Source organism: Amblyomma mixtum, chromosome 3 (genome assembly GCF_055824585.1).
Source record: "Amblyomma mixtum isolate Tamu chromosome 3, ASM5582458v1, whole genome shotgun sequence".
Taxonomy (NCBI): domain Eukaryota; kingdom Metazoa; phylum Arthropoda; class Arachnida; order Ixodida; family Ixodidae; genus Amblyomma; species Amblyomma mixtum.
This window is the reverse complement of record NC_143014.1, coordinates 158,250,362-158,277,765: the sequence shown is the minus strand read 5'-3', so window position 1 is coordinate 158,277,765 and position 27,404 is coordinate 158,250,362. Positions and strand designations below refer to the sequence as shown.

General features: G+C 48.4%; 2 protein-coding genes across 2 annotated transcripts in view; one reads left to right on the top strand and one right to left on the bottom strand.

Annotated features, from left to right (window-relative positions):
• LOC149352486 (sulfhydryl oxidase 1-like) overlaps nt 1-27,404 on the top strand; it is a 116,270-nt gene that overhangs the window by 88,554 nt on the left and 312 nt on the right. The window lies entirely within an intron of this gene.
• Nucleotides 77-26,962, bottom strand: LOC149352487 (uncharacterized). Its single transcript, XM_089585118.1, has 9 exons — nt 26,879-26,962; nt 25,002-25,787; nt 21,033-21,144; nt 15,309-15,374; nt 10,924-11,062; nt 10,354-10,519; nt 8,178-8,229; nt 6,350-6,573; nt 77-506 (listed from the first exon to the last, which is right to left on the bottom strand). The coding sequence occupies exons 1-9, from the start codon at nt 26,960-26,962 to the stop codon at nt 375-377; spliced, it is 1,761 nt and encodes a 586-aa protein (XP_089441244.1). The 3' UTR covers nt 77-374.

The window sequence follows — 27,404 nt, the reverse complement described above, 5'->3', positions numbered from 1 at the left end:
ACACACACACACACACACACACACACACACACACACACACACACACACACACACACACACACACACACACACACACACACACACACACACACACACACACACGCACGCACGCACGCACGCACGCGCACACACACACGCACGCACGCCTGCACACACACAGACACGCAGGAGTCGAAGTTGAAGAGGATGGCAGGGACCGCGTCGTGTCGAGAGTGTCCTCTTTGCTGATGTCCAAGATTTGCCAAGTCCCGCCTTGACACAGTTTTGTTCACCGTTGGACGCCGGTTTCTTGCTTTTTTTTTTTTTTCTGGACACGGCGCGCTGCGAAGGGGCCAATCAGCGGGGGGCCGGCTGCAGAGCAGGGTGGTCGCTTTTCAGTACAGGGGCCGACCGCGGCCCCGCGGCGAGTAGTAGCAGATACCTCCCTCGTCGTCGGACGTCACGATCCAACCGAAGACGGAAGTCCTCGGTATCACCGAGCCTCGGCCGGCGGCCTGGTACGAAGCCTGCGACCGCAACAACACGTTCAGCGACGGGTGAACGTACGCGCGTTCGGGCAGTTCTGCTCGTATTTCATAATTAGAGCCCATCGTTTTCGGGCTTCATTTTTTCCGGAATTTGGGGGGTGAATATCGGGCGATGTTGTTTAAGCTCAAGTTCGAGTGAAAATCTTGATTTTCAGCAAAAAGTTTCCCATGAAGTGCTAAATTATTTGCTCTCTATTATCACAAATACTATGGAAAGGGCAGTTTCCACTAAAGAAACTTCATGAAATCGTGTATTTATTTTTTTCTCATTTATTTACAGATATTTCGCCGCGTGCACCACAGCCTCCTGCGCGGCACTTCAGCGTCCGGGCCATACCGTCCTGCCTCTGTACAGGGCGAAAACTTTCATTTAACACCACAGCGACCATCTTAAACACACAAAAGCCTTGGAGGAAAATGTTAGCATGGGTGGTGCTTGATACAATGATACAAAAGTAATGATCGAATCGGTCAATCTAATGTTCTGCCCACAGCGCTTGTCCGTGCGTATCACTTTGGAGGCGTGGGTGCGGCGGTAAGGCGAGTAAAACCCGCCTTGCTCTGTTTTCTTCCGCAAAAACAAAGGGGCCCAAAATAGCGGAAAGTATACTGAGCTCAAGAGCACATTGCTGAAAGGAAAAACGGTAAGCCACGTTAAGCCGGCCGTCGGGAGCGTTTCACGCGCGTCACCGGTCCCGCCCGTGCGTCTTTTAATGCCGAGAGGGGTAAGTAAACCTCATAGACGGAAAGCGAACAGCGTCGAAGAAAACTGCCTTGGGGTCCTTGTGTACACCATTCTCGTATACCGCAAACGATAGCGGCGCTTTTCCTTTAAAAACGCCGACAAAGAGAACTGGGCCGTGAAACACTTTGAACATGCTGTAAGTAAAGCCGCCCAATCGTAGATGAAACGCTGTGAAAGTCTAGGCGAAAGCAGTGTACTCTTGCCCCTGAAGTTGTCCCTGCGCCTTTTCAAATCCCCGCCTCTCTTTATTATATTTTTTTCAGCGTTCAGTTTCCACAAGCGGACCGGACCGCGGACGATCCGCACGGCCCTCATACACCGTGACCAAACGTCACTCCTCGTGAATGACCTTCAGCGTGCTTGGTTCGGTTTGGTTTATTGGGGTTCAACGTGCCAAAGCAACTCGGGCTATGAGGGACGCCGTAGTGAAGGGCTCCGGAAATTTCGACCACCTGGGGTTCTTTAAGTACACGGGCCTCTAGAATTTCACCCCCATAGAAATTCAGCCACCGCGGCCGGGATCGAACCCGCGTCTTTCGGGCCAGCAGCCGAGCGCCGTAACCACTGAGCCACCGCGGCGCCTTTTTTAGCGTGCTGCGCCCCATCGGACTCGGCGCAGGGCGTTCACGGTCACTCGGCGGAGTGACGTTTGCGTCACTTGGTAGGCGGTCTGCGCGGATCGTCCGCTAAAGTTAACTATCAAAAATTAGTGAAACAACTTGCTAGTTAGCGTGATTCACCATACTTGTGATGTCCACCAACCCTGGTATTACAATGGCACAGAAGCCATCTTTTACTTCAACAAACCTATTTCTAAAAATTAATGGCGGGCTTCCGTGCAGCGCCCAGTTTTAATCCACGAGCAGCACTACCAGTGCCCGTCGCCACTTTCCATTAAAAGGTCCACGCCCTGGGCTGGCCCGCCCCGAGCGGTTCCGGTGACCTGATACTTCGCAGCGTTATGCCGCCCGTGAATCATCTGCAGAATGTGTTGCAGCTCGTTAGCGGTAGCAGCCGAGCACACGCGAAAGCGAGGTTATGAGCCTCTAATGCGTTCCGGTGGAACCTGCAAGAAGGAATCGATACCCTAATTTGGGGAGCACTTAGCATGTTGGGAGCGAACTCGAAAGGTTAACTGCGGCAAAATCTGCGCGTCTCAGGGAGCTGGGGTATTTTTTTTCTTGTTAGTAAAGGTTTGTTGGCTTCGTAGTGCATATATCGCTGTATACTTTTTAGGAGAGTTTGATATCTAACCTTTCGAAGATAAAACATTGATGTCAGCTTCTTATGCCGCGGTTCCGGTGTCGTAAACGTCGCCTCACTATTTGCGCAAGATATTTAAAGAATACGTCAGTTATCGGGATAATGGAATCCGAGGGCGTATCCAGGGGGGGGGGGGGGGGGGGGGGGGGGGGGGGGGTTGGTGTTAGAAAACCCCCGAAAATTTTCTGAGCGCTGCATCCGCCCCCCCCCCCCCCCCCCCCTTCGACCTTTTTTTCCGCCCGGGCTATGGACACCGAATCTATATACTAAAATGTAAAAACGAAGACAAGAAGAGTGTCGGTTTACTGACAAAATATTTCCTGTTTTAATAGGAAGCAGAAGTTAGCGTAGAAAACAGTCACGTTTCGCCACCACACGACGTATATGGCACTCCTTTTGAATGTAGGCACAGTTCACCCAATAAAAAATACCTTTTCACGTTAGCCTACTCTTGCATTCTTGGCATTGTTCTCAAATGATCATAAACTAGCGCGAAAATAAAAAGTGCATTTTTTTAGGAGGTGACGCCTCTGCGTCCGTGTGCAGGTTCAAATTCATGGGGAAGAAGTTTTGACAAATGCCATTCGTTCGCAGTTGCTGACTTTGTTGTAGAGCATACGGTTTTGCGTTGTAAGTTATTGCGTTGTAAATATTGTAAATATCCGCGATTTCTTGTAGGACTTTTTTTTGTGAAAAAATAAATAACCTTTACGAATCAAGTCCTTGGAATCCTGTTTGCACTCGTATTATGTAGACATTACAGTGAACGAAACAACTAAGCTTTCGGCTTTATTACTGCAGAAAAATGACTAAGATATTTTTTGGGTGCAGGCGCTTTTTTTTTTATTGGCGGCGTATAACACTCCCCCTCCCCCCCCCCCCCCAAAAAAAAAAAAAAAAATTAATCTGGCTACGCCACTGATGGAATCCTTGGAAAAGCTGCAACATTTATTTTCCTTCCGGCCCTGCAAAGCCGAAAATTTTCGGCTATTATTTATTGCTCAACCAAAGAGTTCGAATATTGTTTGTTTTGATCAATGATTGTGTGAGCGATAAAAACCGTGGTTCGGGGATCCCGACAAGCTATGCATTGCGGATAAAATTCTGAAATGGCATATTGTAACACAGCTGCCCTCCGAATATGTTTGCCGCATACGTATCGTCTGACCCCCCTTTCAGTTCCTCGGAACACCTCATCCTTATCAGGCCGGTCCTCTTGCCGTGCACTTCCCACCTGTCATGTGACTCGTCCGACCACTATTTATTTTACTGAACAGCGCAACCTGACTCTACGCGCCTGTGTGCACCCACTCTCTATTGTTCGGAGTCGGAGCGCGCTCTTCGTCTACTCTGTACACGTGGCCCTCGAGTGTACCACGGTGAGCAACTTTTGGTAGACTTAACTCGAGACCACTTTCTTTTTTAGCCTTGATAGAGAGTTTTAGCCTATCACAGACGTATTAGCGTAAAAGCGTGCATTACCGGATGCTATTGTGCACGTACCCCAGACATATGTCTGCTCCGATACACGTCTGTGTCTCAACTCTCTGCTGTCTTCTTCGCAAAACAAAGTGCCCAAGATGACCACAAAGTTTTGCACAGTGAATATCCACTAGAGTAGCCGAGTGCCTGTTGCGTATGCGCAGCAGGCAGCCGAGGCTGGTCCGGTGTATGCGCTGTATTATGTTTCCATTGTGATAAAACTCCCTAATGTTATTAAAAAGCACGCAGATGCCCGAGGCCCCGTTACGAAACAAATGCGTAGTTGTTTTCTCTGCACCACTTGGAATTGTCCGTTATTGTCTGTTGTAGTCTATTACGGTCTCTCAGGGGTAAACCTAACAAATTTGGCTTAATACTTCTAGCACACTGAGGAAGTTGGAGGAAATTGTGTATAATCTGCGAAAGCGGTCGAAGAAGTCTGCACGAGACTGATACTGCCGCCATTAGAAATGCTTCGACAGAACTGCACTGCTTAATGAATATCGTGTGATCGTTAATGTGTTGTTCCAATGCGGACAAGCCACTGAGTCTCTATGACCGGATGTCGATGAAGCCAAGCCTGCGGCGCTAACTAATTTCGGGAAACTCCAAGGTAGGGTCAGCTAATCAAGGTGTGACCACACTAGAAAGGCTCCCTGGGGAGCTAGAAAAGTGCACCCTGACCAGAAGATTTGGGCGCCCTGGTGTAGTAGTTAACCACTCCTTATCCTGTGGCTAAACCATGAATTTTTTGCCGCCGCGGTGGCTCAGTGGTTATGGTGCTCGGCTGCTGACCCCAAAGACGCGGGTTCGATCCCGGCTGCGGCGGTTGAATTTCTTTGGAGGAGAAATTCTAGAGGCTCGTGTACTGTGCGATGTCAGTGCACGTTAAAGAACCCCAGGTGGTCGAAATTTCCGGAGCCCTCCACTACGGCGTCTCTCATAGCCTTAGTCGCTTTGGGACGTTAAACCCCATAAAACCAAACCATAAAACCAAACCAAACCATGAATTCAGTAACCCTTGACTTTCAGTTTCGGGTGGCTTTGAAGCACCTGACCAAGGTTGTGGACAGATCTGTGCCGAAAGAGAGGGTGCTACGAATCTGTGGATCAGGAGGTGACGCCATTTTGAACTGAGCCTGGCAAAGTTGAATGCTACAACCTTATCGAACGAATCTAGCCGAGGTGTGCACTTCGAAGAACTACTAGTGAGCTAACACACGGTGTTGAACAACGGGAACGTCCTATGTTATAGAGGGCTGCCGACAGAAAAAAAAACATTAACGAATGACTCTTAATACATAAAAGAATAGTGGAAAATAAACAATTTCGGCATTAACACAAGAGTAGCCCTCACCGCAATAAAGGCCAATAAGAGATACGAGCTGACAGTAACAAGCCTTCGTACCACCAAACCACTACGATGAAGTGATCGAAGGGTTCAGCATCAGAATGAGTTTATTGCGATAAAAAGAAAATATAAGATGGACAAATTTATCCAGTAGGAGGTCCCGTAGTGACTGTACTGGGTTCCATGAATGTTGTTGAAGCGTCAGTGAACGGCGTGAAAACTCAGTTCACTATTTTTAAGGGTAACTTCAACGTCTAAAGTACAGGAGTTGGCGGGAGAAAAAGCAGTTGGAAACTATGGCGTGGGGTTTAAGAATGGCCGAGAAGAAATAATGGCAGAATTCGCGGAAAGAAATAGTCCAAGTATCAATATCTTCTTTCACACTTGTATAATCAAACTGTGCTCTCAACTCTGCTGAATACGACGCGCCCACTTAGCATAAATGGCCTTCATGTAATAGGAGAAATTCAGTGGAAACAGGAGCGGTCATGCAGGCACTGCGCAACTGATTCGCGGAAGCATATATAAATTTACCACAGAGTATCTACAAGGACAGCACGGTGAAACTATGGTGTCGGATAAAAGGAGCGAGAAAATACCAATTAAATGTTGTGTCTCGCAGGCAGACAAAGTCTCTGCGTTGTTATTCACCGCATATGGCTTCAAAAAGAAAAAAAAAAGCCAGATGTGAGGACCATGGATACCTCAGCGACCTCCCACTTTGTCGACGATGTCGTCCGGACCACTTATAAACCACTTAAAGGACAAATTACATCGAATAATTGAGGAGCAAGGCGCACAAAATGCAATAGTAAGTCTCTAAATCAATATTACCTAAACCATAGTAATTTTCAACAGTCTGGGAAGGAAATAAGTCACGCAGTGTGGTACTGCCGACCGTGATTTCTGAATGGGATCGTTTAGCGCTTTGAGCGGGTTGCGCCCCAGGAGCCCGAGGCCGATGCTGCCGGTTCCACCTACCTCGTCCGCATAAGGGTCGTAGTTTGTGGCCACCTGCATAGTCTCCAGCCGCGTCCGCAGCTGGTTCATGGCGGCGATATCTTCGGCAGGCGTCACTAGCTGACCCCCCTCGCTGCCTCCCGCCGGCAGCTGGGGATGAACGAGGGCCCCCGGTGTCGACTGGCTGGGCTCCTGTGGGATCTGGTCTATGGGGCTGTGGCTGTGGTCCACCTCCTCTGATGGCGCTGCATGCAGAACGAAAAGCGGGAGGTCAGAACGCGCTGCGAGAGACGCGCGCTACCGCTTAGAAAAGACACGCCAAGAATTTGAGCTTGAAGTCACCCCACAAAGAGCGAGCAGCCTGTACTAGGTGGCTGATATAGAGCAAGACTAAGTTAATACGAGGCGTCGCAGAAAAATGCGCTGAATGTTATATGTCCGATCAGAGTATATGTATAGCCGCGCGGTGGCTCAGTGGTTATGGTGCTCGGCTGCTGACCCGAAAGACACGGCCGCGAGAAGGCCAGGTGTGTGCGTGTGTCCTACTTTTACTGACGTGAAAGAGTTAAGTTTTCCATTTGCAAATGGAAAACTTAAAAAGGACGCCCAACGAAACGTCGACTCGCTTATATCTGAACGATTTCGTTGTGCGCGCGTGTCTTTCTAAGAATGGCAGCCATGTTCGGTTGGCCAGACATTTCGCTGGATTCCTTGCGGGAGAAACTAAATGTGCCACCAGGTTCTTATGTTGACTGATTACAAAATTTTGACCTATAGTTTTCGCTTGCAGGGCCCTTTCTGGTAGAGTACGTTGATCAAAACTAACTTGTACTACATTATTTTTTAATTAACGGTTAAAATGCTGTGCTTATTGCACGAGACATCACGAACAGAATCTGTTTGCTTTAATTTTCAAATAATCTATTTCTATTAATTCTTAGTAATTTCGTGTGCCGCCCATGACCCTGAAGAACACTCCCGGAAAGGGTTTTGGTGTTTGACGAAAATTCGCTGTTTGTGGCAAAGGTGCGCAGCATTTCAGGGGGCATTTTACAGAACCGTTATCAAAAATAGCATTGTTTTAGCTGACGTGGAGCGTAATAGAAAGCTGCTCTGTCATCGCTTATCAAGAGCATTCGTTAACTACTCATACTTATCGACTAAATTTTTTTTTCCAGCAATCCAAAGGTTGAAATGAACACCCGGCTATGGCGTTGCGAAACACTGAGCAACAATTTAAAACCTAACATTTCCATATGGGAATCTCACTTTCTCGTGGTAGTCGGCGTCTGCAAATCCTGACCCCACAACTGCCGCGCCGCCTAGGCGGAATGCAGTGGCAATAATGAGGGTGACGTTAATCAAGATGCACAGGAATTATTAAAACTATCGTTGAGAGCGCTAAGGTGGTTTCAAAAATACCTGCAATAGAATGTGGCTGGTGATATCACAGATACCGTTTTTGCCGGCAGCAGCGCTGCAGATGGCAGCGCGACTTACAGCATAGTGGCATTCTGCTTTTTCAAAATGTTTGAAGAGATGAGAAAGCTGGGTTAATTCGTGCAAGGAACGGTGGCTAGTTGCAAGAGAAGACGAAATCGGGTGTCTGAAGTATCTTTCAGCAAAAATAAGGCGATGTGTTACGCTCTGTCCTGTTTCTGAAGTGTGGTGCATCAAATCCATGCGACGTAGCCCGACTACTTGGAGGTCTGGGAAGTTTTAAAACAGCACGGCACAACTGCCTGCTCTGGCGTGGCTTTCTTTGGGAATTTAAAATACAAACTCCTGCCTAAACCACGAGACTACGCAGTTTGCGAGCGAACAAAATCTGTTCTGGGTGAGTGCCTACCTCTTTCGCCGCGCGTTCCGTCCATGGTTGTGGCGGCGCTGGGCGGCACGCCCTGGAGGAGGAGGAAAAAATGGGAAAAAAGCTTGGATGACGCCTAAGCTACTCACAGCAGTAGAATGCGATATCATTAGAGATCCCTCAAGCGCATACTCTCCCCAGCGCCTTGTGCGATGACGTCAAGACCCTCTCGGCCAATGAACTGTACTGACGTCATGACTACGTCACGACCCTCTCGACCAATGGACCTTTTCGTGACACGGACGGAAGCCGACGTTTCTAGTGAACGGGGAGCCTCTAATGATATCGCGTTAAAATATCTGTTGTCCGGCTCGTCGTCGCATCGATTCACTTAAAAATGAACGAAGTAGAGCAATACCTAATACTCTCATTAGAAATGGTACAAAACAATTCTGCTCGTTTTATTCTGCAAGCATTTCTGCAATGAAATTAAATCTTAGCCTTCCCTCTTTAGCGTCTCGCCGTAACTCCCTTAGACTCACTTTTTCACAAGATATTTCATTATCCTTCCATTCGCGACGGACTGATCTCCCTTTCCAAATACATTTAATCAAGGCTTAAATCGCAATAACGAAGTCGGAATTCCAGTATGCAAAACCAATGCCAGGTTTCAGTCATTCCTTCCGCGCACAGATGTTGATTGGAATCACCTTCCTGCATCAACCGCTATGATTGTTGACAACCAACGCTTCAAAACCGCATTAGGGAACATTGTATAAGTAGGAGCATCTATTTATTTTTTTTTGTACTACCATTTTTTTTGTACTGTATTGCTGCACTGTATGTATTGTATTATATTATATTAACCAGCACATCAAGAACCCGTTAGATAATATTGGTTAAATAGGAGCCATAATTTCTGTACCACCAGTTACTTTGCTGTACTGTACGTTTTTTTTTTAAGTTATGTAACCACTCCCCTCTATAATGAATCTGGCTCTGAAGGTACAAGAATTAAATAAATAAATAGAGCTATAAAATACTAATTTCCTGAACCAGGCAATGGAAAACAGACCCGGAAAATGTTTTGGAGTAGCGTAAAAGGGGAAACTTGGCACGGCAGGATAAGCTGTCGACTTGCAGCCCGCCGCTTTGTGTGTTTGGTTTACATGATCCCGCAAACATTAAAAGGATCAAAGGGGGAAAGGGAGCCTACCTGCGAAGAAAACGACACTTTCAAATGGCAAAGAGACGCGAATCTGACTACAAGGCATTAATTTTACTAGTGTTTCATTTTTTTTTTATCGGCGGCGTAGCTCTTGTGACATCATGCTGCCTCAAATCCTGGCTTTTTCTTTTTACATTTGAGGACGTAGACACAAGAGAAACAACTTGAGAAGGACGCGCCCCGGCTCACATTAGGGCGATGCATACGCCGCGGGAAGCTGATAACGTTGTCCTGAAGAAAGCTGTGCAGCTCAATGGTAACTAAGTAGTTCACCTAGCAATAAAAGTTTACAGCTCACGGCACAAAGCACGACCGGGCAACCGTGCAACTGCACGCCCCGGGCGTGCATCCGGGGCTGACGAGCTTGGGGGGAATATGGCACGCAATACTTGTTTCTTTTTCCCCTCTTATAGGTATAAACGATGATTAATTCTTGAAATCTTGAAATGAGCCTGAAATGCCATTCATTTTTTTGGACGTCGTCTAGTGCACATGAGGTCCGGTCCGTTCGTGCTAGCCCAACGTATCTGATTAGCGCTTACCGTGCCATTTTAGTGTTTAGTGGTTCATTTTTAAGGTTGAATAAGATAAATGCAACTGTACATGATTCGATGGGGAGCTTACGTAAGCCACACGTACTGCGTAGTATTATTGCTGGAGAGAGTAGGTCAGCGAACAAACGAGAATTAATGACATCCTAGTCGAAATAACGAATAAGAAATTGGCATGAGCCGGACATGTAATCCGAAGGCAAGATAACCGATGTTCTTTAAGGGTAACGGACTGGATAGCAAGAGAAGGTAAGCGCAGCAGGGGGCGCCAGAAAGTTAGGTGGGCGGATGAGGTTAAGAAGTTTGCGGGGATAAGGTGTTCTCAGCTGGCAAAGGACAGGGTTAATTGGAGAAATATGGAGAGGCCTTTGCCCTGCAGTGGGCGTAGTAAGGATGATGGTTATTATTGTGATAATCATAATGTCCATGCGTAGCTTACACTAGCCGACGCGGAGTCGACGTCTTGGGAGAGGACGCGTGGAGAGGACGCATGGAAGCACGGGTCTTGGGGCTTGGAAGAGGACGCATGGTTTGCGGTTTCTTTCGAGGAGGACGCGGCTCCTTCGTCTTTGTTCTGTCCCTTGTCGTCTTCTTGGCTGGTCTCCCTAAATGGAAAGCGTGAACTCCTGTTGTGAAACAACATTTCAGGAATAACGAGCAAGTCGCGTGCTTGGTTTACAGATGATCCTGAAAAGGCAGTCTCGGGTGCGTTAAAACATGGGGTGCAGAGCGCGGTCGCGGGCAAATATTTGCCACGTGAGCATCAATGGGAAAAGTTGCAGATCATACGCGCACGCGCGTGCGACAAGGGAAATGTCTATAATTTTGTTTTAATGAGAACTCAAATTTAGAGGAGGCGAGTGCAGCAGCAGTCAACGACAGAACATTACCTACCCCGCGTCAGACAGCGGGCGCTTCAAACAACCAAGCATGGCACTCGGGAAGCAACTTCGTATACTGAAATTTACGGCTGACGTAACAAGGAAGGAGTGTGTGGGCACGTACTTACCCATGAGCACCTTTGTACTGCTTCAGAAGTTCGACGTAGAACTCCTTCTTCTCAGAGTGGCTCATGCTGTTGACTTCGCGGAAGACGGGCTGCTGTGGGGCTGCCAGCGGCACGTATCCCGGCTGGCCAGGGACGATGTCTGCACAGGCGTTGTGGAAGACCAACATGAGCGCTGCAGTGTACAACCATGGCTTTCGCGCAGAGCGTGAGCCCCGTGTATGCACAGTATGAGGCTGAATTTCGCCAAAAGAAATTCTTCCGAGCATCAGTGGAATGTAAACTGCCCTTTTGCAAGCAGACTTCCGCGGTGAATGGAAACAGGGGACGCGAAGCCAATGGCATTATGGGCAGGCGCCCCTGCCTGCCACCTGCGCTGGCTAAATATACCGGCTGCCGGGTAACAAATACTGCGCAAATGATGTAAGCGGCTGGCTGGCGTCTCCTCGGTGTGCACTGGGCATGGTGCCAACGTCCCGCCAGAATTGATGTGGTACTACATGATGTGGTAAACGAGCGATGGCGTAGAGGTAGAACATTCGCATTGCATGCAAGAGGATCGGGATTCGAATCTCGGCTTTAACTGAGGACGACTTTTAAGTTTAAGTAATGAACGATGATGTCACAGCTATCATTAAGGTTGGTTGGTTTATGGGGTTTAACGTCCCAAAGCGACTAAGGCTATGAGAGACGCCGTAGTGGCGGCAGGATGGTTAGACAGAATTTGTGTAAGAAACACCAAAGCGTGAAAGTGTCTAACCCCATAGACAGAACAGAACTTGGCAGAGCTATCAAGGCTTATCAGTAAGGGCTAACTATCCAACATAAGGAAGTTTAATGTGGAGAGAATTGAGCATGCTCTAAAGAACGGAGGCAGTCTAAAAGCAGTGAAGAGGAAACTAGGTATAGGAAGAAATAAGATGTACGCGTCAAGAGACAGAGGGCAATGCCATTAGCAATAGGGATAAAATCATTAAAGTAGCTGAAGAGTTCTACACAAATTTATACAGTAGTCAGTATTTAGGCTTTTTGGGGTTTAACGTCCCAAAGTAACTCAGGCTATGAGAGATGCCGTAGTGAAGGGCTCCGGAAATTTCGACCACCTGGAGGACGTTAATGAGAGAGGCAGTAGCGCACAGGAATGGGACATCCCGCCAATAACGAAAGAGGAAGTAAAACAAAAAAACAACAACTTTGGAAGCAATGCACAGGGAGAAAACACCAGGTGAGGGTCAGGCAACAGCAGATCTGTTAAGGATGGGGGGAGGGGGGGGGGGGGGGGGGAATTGTGCTAGAAAAACTACTAACCTTGTATACGCAATGCCTTATGACCTTGAGCGTGCCGGAAACTTGGACGAACGCAAACATCTTAATCCATAAGAAAGCAGACGGGAAGGACTTGAAAAATTAATTACTGTCCGTAGCCTACAGGGTATTAACAAAGGTAATCGGTAATAGAGTCAGCACAACCTTAGACTCCTATCAACCAAATGATCAGGCAGTATTTCGTAAGGGCTACTCGACAAAAGACCATATTCACACTGTCACTCAAGTGATAGAGAAATGCGCAGAATATACCTAACCCGTATATATAGCCTTCATTGATTACGAGAAAGCATTTGACTTAGTGGAAACCTCAGCAGTCATGCAGGCCTTACGGAATAGGGATGCAGAAGAGTCATATGTAAAAATACTTGGATATTTATAACGGCCACACAGCTGCCATAGTCCTCCATAAAATCAGCAATAAAATTCCTTCCAGTGACTCTAGGTTGCCCACGGTCACGCGACGAACGACATCGTGAGATGTGGAACGTTCTAGAAGTGATAATATGAAATCGGCTGACAGTGACGCTTAAATCAATTCTACTCCTGCTCTCTGCCGTGCATGACCCTGGCCCTTGAACGATGGACGCTGCCGCTAAACGAGCCGTCATGGCTGAGGCGCAAAGGAAAATGCGCCAGAATCCCGCAGTGCGAGCCGCCGAAGCAGAGACAAATGAATGAATAAATATATACCGTACATTGCTGTCGTAGAATGTCGCCTTACACAGGCGCATTCGGAAAATTTTACACCGAGAGCTCTAATAGTTTGGTACAAGGCATTTAGTAGAAGCAATTTAAAGGGTGCAGCGGCAGCCGCGTTATGGGTAATGCTTTACTCCCGTTTCACATGCATGCGATTTTCGCCTGCGACGCTGCGCATTCTGTCGGTTTGCAACTGGGGAGGGCCGTCGGTTTAGCCGCAGACGGCTCGCGATAGAGTTCCGTCCAGTTGTAATTCAATCGCAGCGTCGGTGTGTTCGCTCTGCAACTGGCCAATGGGGAGCGGCCAGACGGCGTGCGACATGGTGTCACGTGGGAGCCTTGCCGCGGCGGAAGAAAAACTGTTCATTCTAATTAAACCATATCAAATATTGTCTTGCATCTAAAAGTACGCTGGTCGTCATAACATCATCAACATATTGAGAGTAGCGTTTCTGTCGCGTTTAATCATTGGTTGCCTATGCGAACATCAAGCAACTTGCCTGTCCCTCCGACCGAATTCGGTGGGCACGCGTTGCATGTGAAAGGACTGACCGAAAATCGCACTGCGGCCTCACGACTAGGCCGACTGTTTTCGTTGTAGTCGCATGTGAAACGGGCCTTAGGTGGACACCACCACGTACCCCAAAGCGCGACTGAGGTGTCCACTGACCCAGTGAGCCAGTTCTGTGCCTTTCCTTCTCCGAAACCAACGCAGGGTTAGACTGCGAATAAAACAACACTGGGAACTAGACTGTTTTCTTCGTGCAAGCGGGCGCTGGAGTCCGTGGAGTGTACCGGGAATGCGATCGAACCGAAGACCGCAAGCGGAAGCAGGACGAGTACGTATGGACGTGAGCGTATATATAGGGGGTACCCAAAAGAAACCGGACTTATTTTTGTTTGAACTTATTTGTTCACATTTTAAGCACAGACCTTCAATCTCCTTCAAAGTATTCCCCACTGGCAATGATACGCTTGTCGAATCTTTCATTCCATTTTTCAAAACATTGTTTAAATTCATCTTTTGTGATGCTTGACAGTGCCTCCGTCGTTTTTTTCTTCACCTCAGCAACATCAGCGAAACGCTTTCCATTCACCTATTTTTTCATTCTAGGAAACAAAGAAAGTAGCAGGTCGGGAGAGTATGAGGGTTGAGGAATAGGGGTCATGCCATTTTTGGTCCGAAATTGTCGTAGAGACAGAGCTGTGTGAGCAGGGGCATTGTCATGATGGAAAAACCAGTCACCCGACCGCCACAAATCTGGCCGCTTCCACCGCACACTGTTGCCCAATCTTTTCAAAACATCCAAGTAGAAAGCCTGGCTAACTGTCTGACCCTGCGGAACAAATTCTCAATGGACGACTCCTCTCACGTCGAAAAAACAAATAAGCACTATTTTGAGGTTTGGTTTCACCTGACGAGCTTTCTTGAGGCGAGGTGAATTTGAAGTTTTCCGTTGGCATGATTGTTGCTTTGATTCAGGATTCGATTCAGCAACACTTGAGTTGTCCCCATAGCATCGTCCTTGTACGTCTTTCTTAATATTTCAAGAGTGTCCATTCAACTTTTTCCGAGCAAAAATCAGAATTTCACCGGCGCACGCTGTTCACGAAAATCAGCCATTGCAAAAACGACATTCACACAAAACAGTCGTCACTCTAAAACTCTGCCTAAACTAGTCTGACCTCCTTCAACGACGGCAATCTGCTTACTGACTCTGGAATGTTCGTTCTATGCGCTCCTAGTGGCAAAACGCGGTACCACAGAAGCTTTGGCGACCAAAAAATTTAGTCCGGTTTCTTTTGGGTACCCCCTCGTACAGACACCAAAACGGGCCTGCGAGACGCCCAACCGGACAGTCGCCTGTGAAACGACAAAATGGGCCTGCCACTCGACCTCTCGGCCGCTAATGCAAATTACCTTTCGCCGATTAATGCGCTAAGGAGGTAAGTTTGGACCGAACATTTTTTTTGTGGGTTTCCTCTCATGCTGTGGGTGTAGGCAACGCGTTCCAAGGATTAGTTATGAATGCGACCATGCATGCAGCTTTCTATGCGCGGGGTAGCACGATACTCCTCAGTGCAAATACGTACAGCAGCTATACAGACAATATGGAAATGAACAGCTGGTTTAATTAACGCGCAATGGCCAAATTTATTTTTACTCCTGCACTGAACGCGGAAAAGTGCTCAGAATAGAGCTAGCGAGAGACAGGTAATAAAGAGGATGCCTCTTAAGCCACACTTCGGTAGTGCTGGCGGCATGCTAATCAAGTGTCCCTCTTTATCTTGCTCGCGCGGTATAAGCGTTCTGGGTCGTAACCGTGCGGAAATGTTTTTTAAAGACTCTGGAAGCTTACCCAGCTCCCAGTCCTCGTCAGGTGGCGGCAGCTCATGCTCCCCTGCCCTGCGCTGGCGTCTGTACCCTGAAACAGAAAATCAATTGGTCAGCGACTCTTCTGCGACTGCGCTAACCAAATTAGATGAAATCGTGGTTAATCCGATTAAGGCATGGTTTATCCTCTTTCATCTGCCACCCTTTGGGATGTCACGCTAGTAGGTCTTAGGGGATTAGCCACGGCGTCATGAAAATCGGTCGACGCCATTCATTGCCCAGACAGTTTCCTCGAGGGGCATCTGCCATTTCGTTATTGAGTTGCATCTGACTGTTGTACTATAGCCGATTCACAGCAGGAGGAGGAAGAGGGAAGGGCTCCATGCCACCTTCGCTGCCCTTCTTAAGGCGAAAAGTCACGCGAACGCGAAGGCGGCAAGCGACGAGCAGCGCCGTCGTGCGAAGCATTTTGCCCTCGTCGCTTGCCTCGTCGCTCGGACCTGCACCCACAGAAAATTTCGCTCGTCGCTCGGAAGTCCCGCACGCGATTAGCCAATCGGACTACCACTGACAGTTTCTGGTTGGTTTGTCACATAGCTCCTCCCCTGAGATCTGTCTTCGGCCCAACGAGTGGGACGCCTTGGTCATCCCCGCCGCAGAGAAAGTATTTCCTTTGCAGTATGCACTGGGGCAGACCTGCCACATTTAAATAATGAGAACAATCTGGTTGCCGTTTACGGAGGGCTAACAACATTTTGGAGCGGGCTACACGAGCGAACGCACTGCAGGAAGGTGGTGGTGAAAAGATGCGTGTCGAGCCGCTCCAGCTCCAGCGCTCCAGCTGTATGTACGCGTGCAGAACCACTCGCGGCGCATTTTCTCACTTGCAGGCATACTGCGGTGACAGTTTACGGTTTTTTTTTTAAGGCGGAAGCCTTTAATGCCTCATCGTTGTAAGCAGGAGCTGTCGACAGAAATGTCACGCTTTTCAATTGGTCGAAACGGTCGTGACGTCACAGTGAGCGAATTTAAAACGGGGCCAATTGTACTCTGGCTAGTAACCATGCAACCAATTAAAGGGATCGTATAGTGATGCTCCAAGTAAGTTTGATTGAGTTTAGTTAATTGCTTACTTAACCAATTAGTCGAATTAACCTTTCTAGTCACACCAGATAAATAAATAAAACCGAGTAAGAAATGGCCGAGCTTGGGAATCGAACCCCGGTCTCCGGAGTGCGAGTCGAGCACGCTACCACTCCGCCATGCCAGCTCGAGGGTTTGGAATGAACAAAGGTGCGTCTAGAGAATACGGTGTCTTCGTTCACTCCCATCTTCCTCCCTTCCCGTTACGGCGAGGTTTAGGTGTCCACCGATATATGAGAGACATATACATTTCCTTTCCTCAAAAACCAATTTACCGACGAGCAAGGCGTATTTGTCCGCGTTTCAGATTGGTCCAAATTGTCGTGACGTCACCGCGTGCGAATTTTGACGGGTGTCCACCGAAATATGTGAGACAGTTACTGCGCAACTTCCTTTCCTCAAATACAATTTTCGACTAGTGTCTACTGAGATATGTGAGACAGTTAATGCGTAATTTCCTTTCCTCAAATACAATTTTCATTTTCTTCATTACGGCCCCTCTTTCTTCTTTCACTCACACTTCCTCCCTTCCTGTACGGTGCGGCTCAGGTGTCCACCGAGATGACAGAGAATTACAGCCCCATTTCCTTTCCTCAAAAAGCGTTGCGTTCAAAGGGCGACGCATCGCGCCTAACGGGTGGTGGCGTTCCTTGGACTCCGTGGCAGCGCTACAAGACGCTGTTGCTTTCCACTCCTAAAGGCGAAGCTTTAGCGTCATTAATTGGCAATTAATTAATGCACCAACAAAATGTGCAGTGAACAATCGCGTAGGAGAATGCAGCACTCAGGCTTTCGCCTTTCACCACTTTAGCCGCTAAAGTTCCTCGTAATTTTTTTACTAAACTGGAGTGCGCAGGCACCGCAAGAAAGCCCACCTGCCCCGTGGAATGCTTGTCTCCGCAAGCCCGCCGGCTTGGTCATCGCCGCTGCCGCTGCCGCAGAGAAACTGTTTCTTTTGCCCGTGCAGGCTTTCTGTGTTCTCTAGGGCGCGTAAGAATGTACCAACGCTGATTTGAAGTCAAATATAATTGCTGCGTTTTTCCCGTCGGAAAGCCAAAACCTTCGAAGCGCGCAACTTTATTCCGTGTATTGTGGAAAAATGTTTTCTAATACCTTTCCTCCTTGTTACGTGAAACACGTAATACAATAAGATCTCACAGATTGGCATAATTGTGCTTTCGGAGTATGAGTGCGCATTTTCGCCTCCATCGCATAGGTGGCGCCACCGTGCCACACCACGCAAATGGCTTCGGTGTCGCATTCACGAACGTCTGCGTGCTGTATATGCGTTTGTCAGGAGCACTGTCGGACACTGGTTCAGGAGGATCGAAGCTTCAAGAAACGGCGGAACGGATCTGCACGATCAGGCGCTGTCTGTACACCCTGCCACTGCCACCAGCACAAATACGTTGCAGCGCGACGATGACACGATTAGTGTTGATTGGAGCACTACGAGCCGCAAACTGGCTCTGCAGCTCTGAGTGAGCACGTTAAATGCGGCGGAAATTATCGACACCCTGACGAGATACTCCAAGGTGTTCACTACGTGGGTTGCTCGAATTTCTTCATCCGAGGACTTACAACGAAGAAAAGTGATCTGCTCTGAGCTGCTGGAGCGTTAGCGTTTGCATCATAGTTTGCATTCAACATCAAAACAGAAAATTTCTTGCCCCACATCGCGACTGGTGAGAAAAACCTAGCTCGTCATTTTGAGTCAGGACCAAAAAAAAAAAAAGATTGAAATGGAGCCATTCGAAATCACCAAGAACAAAAAAAATTCTACTTTCTGGATGTGCTGCCTAACGATGAGAAGTTAACCTAGATATTTATGTCAAAACCTTGTAAAAGCTCAAACCTAACAGCAGTCCGGGGATGATTTTCCTCCATCATGACGAGGTCCACCCTCTCCCCAACCCGAGAACAAAAAATTCGAGATCACTGCGGCAACCCGCATTTGAATAATGCAAAAGCAATGACGCCTGCTCATTTCAAGTTGCTTTTTTGTTGCGCCGCCGCTCGACGCTTCTGACGTCACAGTGACCCCGAGAAGCTATGGCGGGCGCTCTCCTCTGCCGCGCCGGTGACGTCATATCGATACTTACTATGTCAACATGACGTGACGTCATTAGCTGGCATAGTAACCACCGATAATTCACCACCATCACACATTAATAATTCACCTTTCATTCACCCTTAATTCACTTTAATTCACTCTCAATTCACCCTTAATCCTCCCTAATTCACTCCTAATTCACATTTAATTCACTCTTAATTCACCCTAATTCACCTTAAATCACCCTTAATTCACCTTACTTCACCCGTAATTCATGAACTGTTTCATTTGAAGGGGCACTGAGCCAGTGATCTCCTGTGCTCATCTCCTTGTTTTTTCTGATAGGGGGTCGTAAGGAAATTTTTTGTTTACATACGATCAGGAATTTTGTTTAATAGCACCAGAAGAAAGGCATACACGGCAAGGGGCATAAAGTCCAAAGCTACGTGTGGTGGAAGAAACCACGAACCACCACACGAACTTCCACACGTTTTAAGTACAGCTTTCTCCACACCTGCATTGCGCGTGTGGTGTTGAACAGCTAGTTTATTTTTATGAGGTTTATTGCTAGTATAGTCTGAATTGCCGCATAGTTTCTCGACACATTGTATGTAGTACTTGTTCTCTAGTGTTTTTTTTTTCGCTTCATAATTATGACTTTAGTCCTTGTGCATAGTGAAGTAATTGTTCGCAGTCTTTGTCATCAGTGTTGTAGTCAAACGTTGCTAGTCCCACGCTAAACATAAACGATACAAATACAAAATTAAAAATGACTATCGCTTCTCTTCTCCCCCCTCTCCCCACCCCCCTAGAAGTCTAGACACCCCTGCTAATTAGCAGGGGCGTCTCCACGTCCAGAAAAGCTATGTCGACGTACACAATTTACTTGCGAAATGGACCGGTGATGTCGACAGCTGTATTTCATGTGCCGCCATCACCTTAAATGCAGGGCGATTCCGTCGTGGCTTAGTCATTCAGTCAGTTATGAACTGCATGACTGACCACTGACAAGCTCGCTTGCAGTGTACAGTTATGTTTGCCTAGTTTTTTGAGCGTGTCCTGGCCGATTTTTTATCACAAAAGTGCCACGTAAATGAGAGCAATGCTGCCCACGACCAATAAGTTCACCAAAGACTCGGGGCTCCGTCATTTGGTTGAGAATGACACTGAGGCTATACACAGTCTTGCAGCGAGACCTGAGCAAAAACTTCGCGTGGTGATGGGTTTGTTTCACAGAAAATTAACGTGTCGAGAGAAGGCCAAACTGCTCGGAGATTGTAGAGATGAAGCTCGCCTCATGAGAAATTGAGGCCGCAGAATAGTTGCCCGCTCTTACTGCACGCTGCTGATCCAGGAACTCTTAAGCTACGTTCTGACATAGTTTGCTAGAATTATCGGCTGCACCTTTAGTTAAAATTAACTTATTAATTGCACCTGTGAACAGTCAACTTGATACTTTTGTGGAGCCGCATGCGTATGCTCTGTTTCTTATAACTGCGCAGCGCATGCGAATGCGCTTCGTAAAAATACTTCAAAATGGGCATGCACAGAGGCCTTTTTTTTTTTGTTCCTACCAATTTTTTCGTGAACTCGTACGTCCTCGTAATGTGCGCCGCAGTGTAGACGTTTAAATACATATCTCCGAGCTGAAAGCCTAGAAAGAACGTCAACACTAAACCGTGGCTCTTTAGCTTGACAATGAAGCGTTTGCAATTTGGGACCAAGTGAAGACAAGTATCAGATCGAAAAATTGGCAGTGGTTTAGCTCTGTTGAAACCTGGAGGATTGAGCAAGCAACGAGGGGAGAGATAGAAGCGATGGAGAGCGCGCGGCAGCGGAGGCGGCCCCGGCACGCTAGCTATGCGCCGCTACTGCGCATGCGCAACTGGCGAGCGCGGCGGCGGCACCTCTGAGTCACCCGCGCAGCGACGGCGGCGGCGCGCCAGCTATGCGCCGTGTGACGTCCCCGCTCCTCGCGCATGCGCAGTATGGCCTTTCCTCAGCTCCGCGAAATGGCTCGGCGACTCGCGTAGTGTTGCTTTCGGAACAAAAACGCTGCATAACTTCGAGAAAGCGCTACCATGCGGCCGATCACACGTAGGTTATTGCGGTTGATTACACCAAAGGTTACAACACAGTGCGTTACCGATTATTCTGCGCGCAAATAAGATTCGTCTATTACGTCATGTCGGTCACATTCCCGAAACAGAGCGAAGTCGAAGCATGAAGGTACGAAGTGGGCGTTCCGCTCTCTACACTGCTGATAACGTTTAATCAACATAGCATAGCGCTCGTTCATGTGCTGGCGTCGTGTGTCGAGAATTAAGGCGTTGGCTCTATCGCGGTCCGAGCGCCTTTCCTTTCTTTCTGGGACATTTTTTCTTCCTGGTCGCGGTGTTTGTGGCAGCTGCTTCGAAAAGGCCCCTCTACTTTCTGCCCCTTCAGGAGGAGGAGGAGAGCGTGCGTCGGTTGCAGCCGCCGCCCAAGCGTTTGCGCGGAGCGTGGCGTGGGAGACGCAGTCCCCTTGTATGCATGCGAAAGTCGGGCACTTACTTCCGTTGGTCCTGCTTGTGCAGAAACGCATGTGGTTCGCCCGCTGCGTTCGAAGAACCTGGTGCGACGGGTCGAACGGGCACTGCACCATGTCCTCGGGGCCCCACAGCCTCTGCGAGTCGAATACAACCGACACAAGGGGAGCTTAAATAAACAATGGAATGAACAAACAGATCAACCTATCAATAAACAAAACAGATAAAGAAATAAATCAATCAATAAGCGAACAAAAAAATCAATCAATCAGCAAACAAACAAATCAATGAACGAACAAAACCAACAAACAAATCGATTGACAAATGAACGAGCGAAGCAATCAATCAATAACTGAACAAAGAAATCAATCAATCAACACACAAGCAAAAAATAACACAGGAATTGACTAAAGAAAATACTCATATAATTTTTTCTGCTCGGGTTTTAGACGTAGGTTACTTCTACTTTGTGCGCGCACTGGTGTTTCTTTTTCTGCAACGAACGCCTCTCATGTGTGAATTGAGTTTGCGGTGTTGGTGCAGCATATATGTCGCATTTATTTTTTGCCACTAAGCTTTGGAAAGGAAGCATTGCATCGTGAACACGTAATCCTTTGCCTCAGTTGCATGCATGCCGCAAAAATACAGCTGTTTGGAGGCGCTTCCCTCAAATACCGCAATGCCTATCCAGTGGCGCAGGACGCAAAGCCGTAGCCGTATTTTACGCGCGTGTGCAGTTTTATAATACCAAATTTGGGATGCGTTCATCGTGATTAAATATTATGGCCCTGTCAGTCGCTGGAATTTCATTTGGACGCAACTACAGAAGCGCTTGTGCGCTGCCGTGCATTCTGCCAGAAACTTCCCCTTGATGCACCATACAAGGAGTTTTTTTCTGCCTTCAACCTTAAGATTCACCAGCGTAGCCCAAGGCAATAACGCACAAGGACCTTTCTGCTGCTATAGATACGCGTCGAAACCACCGCTGACGTTATGAATGGTCTCACTATTATCACCAAATACTCATTATAGACGCCACATTCCGGCTTGAAAAATGGGAGGAAGTGGGCGCAGCCATTTTTCGAAAATGCACCGTATAGTTATTTGGTTCAGCACAGTACGGGTTGAGAATAAGCTCGAAGGATCTGTAGGTGCACTTGAGCAGTAAAGGCTGCAGCACGACGAGGAGAAATGAACGCCGGAAACTGCGGCATTAGTGCTAGCAGCACTTTACTGCTTGCTCACAGCATGAAGCACAAGTTATTTGAAATAACAGCCTGACATTGCGCATTGCTAGTCAGGCAATTTGCAAATGTATACTGAGCGTCTTGAAGTATCGACGCGTGCCGTATACTCGCTTTTACAATATTGGCTTCCTGTGAGCCTTGAGGCGCAGCGGTAAAACACCTATAGAAAGGCAGCTGTCGGAGAAGAGTTCCGAGACTAAGCTGATCCATCCGGCAGGCGCCTGTCTTGTTCGCTGTGCAGCGCTTGTCGCAATGGGCCGACAGCGGCAAAGGCGACCGGAATGATAGGATCCGTGCTCTGGCAGAAAGCTTTCCAAGCCAGAGACGCTCGTAAGAGCTGTCGGCCGAAACCTTTGCAGAGATCTGTTTCCGAGTGAGTGCTTTGCAGAGACGTTGCCGACGAGATAGCGTTTGCACTTCTTTCATTTACTGGCCCGGGAAGAAAAAGAGAGAATTCCAGGCTCTTTGAGGTACTGTTCAAGTGAGTTAAACAGTGATAGCTCGCGCACGGCCGTTCGACGCCGCTTGACTTGTTTAGGTCTGATTTTGTGGTGGTCGCATAATAAGCAGCAGCTATAACGTCTCCAGCTCAAGTATAAAAGATTGTACGTTTTGTGGCGCCTAATCTTCGAGCAACCTGAATCTACACGGGCCTGCGACGCGCAGGCGGTACGAGCTCGACTTGAGCAGTGACGACCACCAACGTACTACGTCTTGGCGGCGGCCGTAAGCTAAGTTCAGAAATACGCAACAGTTCCCCTAAGCTTGCGGCCAAGTTGGCAAAGCTGGTTCCCGAAGCTGAAGGCCCACTACCTTCCTCCTCACCAAGCTAACAGCAGCGTCGTAATGGTCGTAACACACGTCGTTGCAATGACAGAAAACTACATGTGTGTGACCCATGCACATATATTATGCGTGTGTATATTTTCGACATTGATATCCGTTAGTGATTTTTTATTGAGACGCACGTACTTTTTGCAGCCTTGCTTATTTGCTTACGTGATTGCATGTATCTGTATGCAGTCATTCTGCATATCGTGTGTACATGGCCTCTACACTCTCTCCTTCACGAACGGTACTTTGATCTCCTGGCAATCTCCACGTTCAAGTGTCCTCCCTGAGCGATGCAGTCACGGAGGGCGGAACCCTATTCCTTCTTCTCTTTATCAAATAATAAATACGACTGCATCGTAGAGGGTCGAGAAAGCAGCCTAGTAGACGCGTTGCGGTCGCGGCGTTAAGTATACTATCGTTTGTCCTAAGGCTCTAGTGTTCGGTTCGAAGCTGTTTCGCAAGATGATTGCTCGATCATTAGTGGAAAGTCAAAACTGGACGAGCTACTCGCTTCCAGCAGCAGGAAATGAAGCTGTCGTACCACGAGCGCCCACAAGGCGACCGCATGAAACACGTGGAGGCAGACCGTCGAACATCTCTTTTCTTCGTATCGGCGCCTGCAAGCTTGTCGACTGCCACACCGGAAATTAGCGCGGAATAACGGCTGGAGCTTCACGAGGGACCCAGGACCTACTCTGATGGCGCACACCTGATGGCGGTAGTGGTCGAGTGACTAGGTTCCCGTAAAAACATTTTAGGTGCCCGCAGAGCCATGGGTGTCCGCCCATGTACGAAGCAAAAAGCACGCGGCCTAACCGCATTAAGTGCAGATGATACGGCATGTCGGGTTTACTTCCCAACGCTAACAACGTCATGGCAAAGGGCGTCAGGTTAATTTCGACCACCTGGGATTCATTAGAGAGCTTTAGAATAATGTCTCTATCGCTTAGGAGAATAAAGGAACAGCGGGGAATCACGCGCCCAAAAAGCTTTAGTGTTTGCGCATGCGCACTGGCGCCCAACTATTCTACTATCCCCTAACCGATAGGGTCACCCTATACTAGAACTGCCAATTAGTGTGCACTGACATCGCACAGCAAACGGAAGTTTTCGCTCATTAGAATTCGGCCGGCGCGGCCGGGGTTGGATCCGGCGACCTTGGGCTCGGCAGCCGATAGCAATAGCCACTAAGCCACCGCAGCAGGAACATTAAAGATGACACGTTCACTCTTTCGGTATCAACAGCGAGCGATATCCGCCGCTGCGGCAGCGATTCCGCCGAAAAACCCGGCGGATAGCGTGATCGATCCGGGACTGATTTCTGCCGGCGGAAAAACCGGTTTCTAGCCGCTAGACAATACGAACGTTAAGAGGAGGGTGTGCTATTTATGCTTGCCCCATAACTCGTCAACACCGCATACAACACCGCCGTCGAGCCAGCGGCGGGGATGGATGGGGGCCCGCATAGTTTCGGGGGCTGCGAGTTTGGCTCGTTTTTGACGCCGCATGGCCAAGTGTGAACGTACCATAAGAGTCGAACCACTTTCGGTGGAGGCAATCGGGTTTGGAAATGTTTGAAACCGTACCACTTTTTTCAGAGTTCCCTTTCCCTCTCTTTTCTAGGCTTGACCGGCGAGAACCTCTGCGATTTAAACACGCGCGCAGCACATGGAGTTTGAAGCATTGATAAAGGGACATTATTAGCATGCAGTCGGCGATTACTATTCTCTTTTTCTGAGTAGTTTTCCTTTAGACACGTATACTTTTGATGTTTTCTTGAATTTTAAGCAGAAGTAAAAATAAACGTAGTTGTAGAGTGCGCAGTGTGTGCTCCCTTTCATATTGTTCGGGCCGGCAGTTTGTTGAGGGCTCACGGTGAATACGCAAATCACACAAGGAACGGACGTAGTTACCCATTCGTCGGTGACCAACGGTATGCCCTTCTTCTCGGGCACTGGGTCCAGGATTGGTGGCTGAGGTGGCATGTGCTGCAGGTGCCGTGCATGAGATGACCGCGGCTGCGACGACCTGTGCTGCGACGACCGAGGATGCGATGATGAGCGAGAGAGTCCGCCTCGTCCTCTTCCGCCGCCTCTGCCTCTCCCTCTGCCCCGTCCACCTATCTCTGCATCGCCGCTTGGCCCTCCGGTCCTCCTTGGTCTTCCGCCACCCCTTGATCGTCCGGAACCCCTTGATCCTCTGGAACTCCTAGGCCCTTCTGCTTCCCTTGGCCCTTCGGCTCCTCTTGGCCCTTCAATTTCTCTTGGCTCTTCGGTTTCCCTGGGCCCTTCGACTCCTCTTAGACCTCCGACGCCTCGCGGTCCTCTAGAGCCTCGTGGTCCTCCAGAGCCTCGGGATCGTCCAGAGCCTCGTGGTACTCCAGTGCCTCGTGTTCCTTCAGAGCCTTGTGGTCCTCCAGAGCCTTGTGGTCCTTCAGAGCCTCGCGGTCCTCTAGGGATCCGTGGTTCTCCAGAAATCCGCGCTCCTCCAGAGACCCGCGGTCTTCCAGAGACTCGTGCACCTCCAGAGACTCGTGCTTCTCCAGAGTCTTGTGGGTCTCCAGCACCCCTTGATCCTTCGGCGCTTCTTGGTCGTCCAGCGCTCCTGCTGCCACCGCAGCAGGCTCTGCGCCCCAGGGCGCGTCCGCGAGGCCGTTCAGAGTCGTCTCGTTCCTCACGTTCCTCAAAAGTGACCTTCAACTGAAAGGGCACCAGTAACGAGGCGCTATTTTAGGGGGTCAAAAGTTAAACGACTGGTTTTCTGCTTTAGAATAAGAAAGGGCTAGGCGCGTTTGGACTATCGCAATGTCGTCCGAGTAAAAGTCAGCATACTATACCTTTAGAAGCCTAAGCAAGAACGTATACGAGTGTAACGGTGTAACGAAAGGGAAAGTTTCTTTCTCAATGTATCGCGCCTTTTAAAGGTGAAATTATTAGTATCAAGCTGCGTGCATTCATACAGATACAAAGGAAAGCTGCACAACTTTCTCAAAATCTCCGCTGTTGAAGAGCTCGTCCTGTTCCGGGTGGACAGGGGTGAATGTTTTTTCGCATACGGGCGCATGACTGCATTAAGGCTGAGGCTAGTAAGAAATTACTAAAGTGAAATTTGCATTACTTTAATGGATTTCCGTAGGTACTTTGAATTCCATTGTGACTGGGTAGAAAGTAGTTATTCCTCGGAAAGTGCCTGGACACTCGTGTGCGAGTAGCGCAAACTTGTTTACTTTTTGTGTTTTGTAAATAGTGTACATAGCTCTTTGTTCTATCTCGCCACCAATAACAAAGATTATATATAATCTTTGCTATCCTCTCCCTGTCCTTTTTATTTCTGCCGGCCGCAGCTCGGGTGCATAAGATATTAGGAGGGACGTTCATGTGAAACCGGCACTTTTTTTTTCTCGTTTGTGTTACAGATCCTGCCACTTCTTGTTCGTCATTTACACATGGGACGAGTTTCCGCTGTCGCCACACGGTGGCCTAAAGTCTGTGTGAAACTAAAAGTCATGTTCTGAACAAGGTGGCGGAGCGTATGGTGAGCATGTACTTCGAACAGCGAGTTGTGATGTAAAATTATGCGTAATTCACAGTATACTTCAGGCTCAATACAGCCTATACGCTCAGCCCTAGCAAAACATGTGAGGGGTGCAGACGTTTTAGAGAGCGCCGTACCTCAGTGCAGGATGATCCCGGCTGCGGCGGCTCAGAGCCCAGTGCCGCTGTTCCTAAGACCAATGAAAGCGTGGAGCGCCTATCTTCGAAAATTGACGGATAACATCCCGAGAACTTGCTTTCTCTGGGAACTTTGAACACTCATCATCGTCATCAGCCTGACCACTCCCACTACAGGGCAATAGGGCAATGGCCTCTCCCATGTCTCTACAATTAACCCTGTCCTTTGCCAGTTGTGGCCACCGCATCCCCGCAAACTTCTTAATCTCATACGCCCACCTAACTTTCTGCCGCCACCTGCTACGTTTGCCTTCTCTTGGAAGCCACTCCATTACCCTTAAGGAGCATCGGTTCTCTTGCCTTCGCATTACATGCCCTGCCCAAGCCCATTTCTTCCTCTTGATTTCGAGTAGGATGTCATTAACCCGCGTTTGTTCCCTCATCCACTCCGCCCGCTTCCGATCTCTTTACGTTACACCTATAAATTTTCTTTACATAGCTCGCTGCGTTGTCCTTAACTTAAACTGAACCATCTTTGTTAGCCTCCACATTTCTGCCCGATAGGAGAGTACCGGTAAGATACAGATGTTGTAGACTTTTCTCTTGAGGGATATTTATCAAACTGCCATTCATGATCTGAGAGAA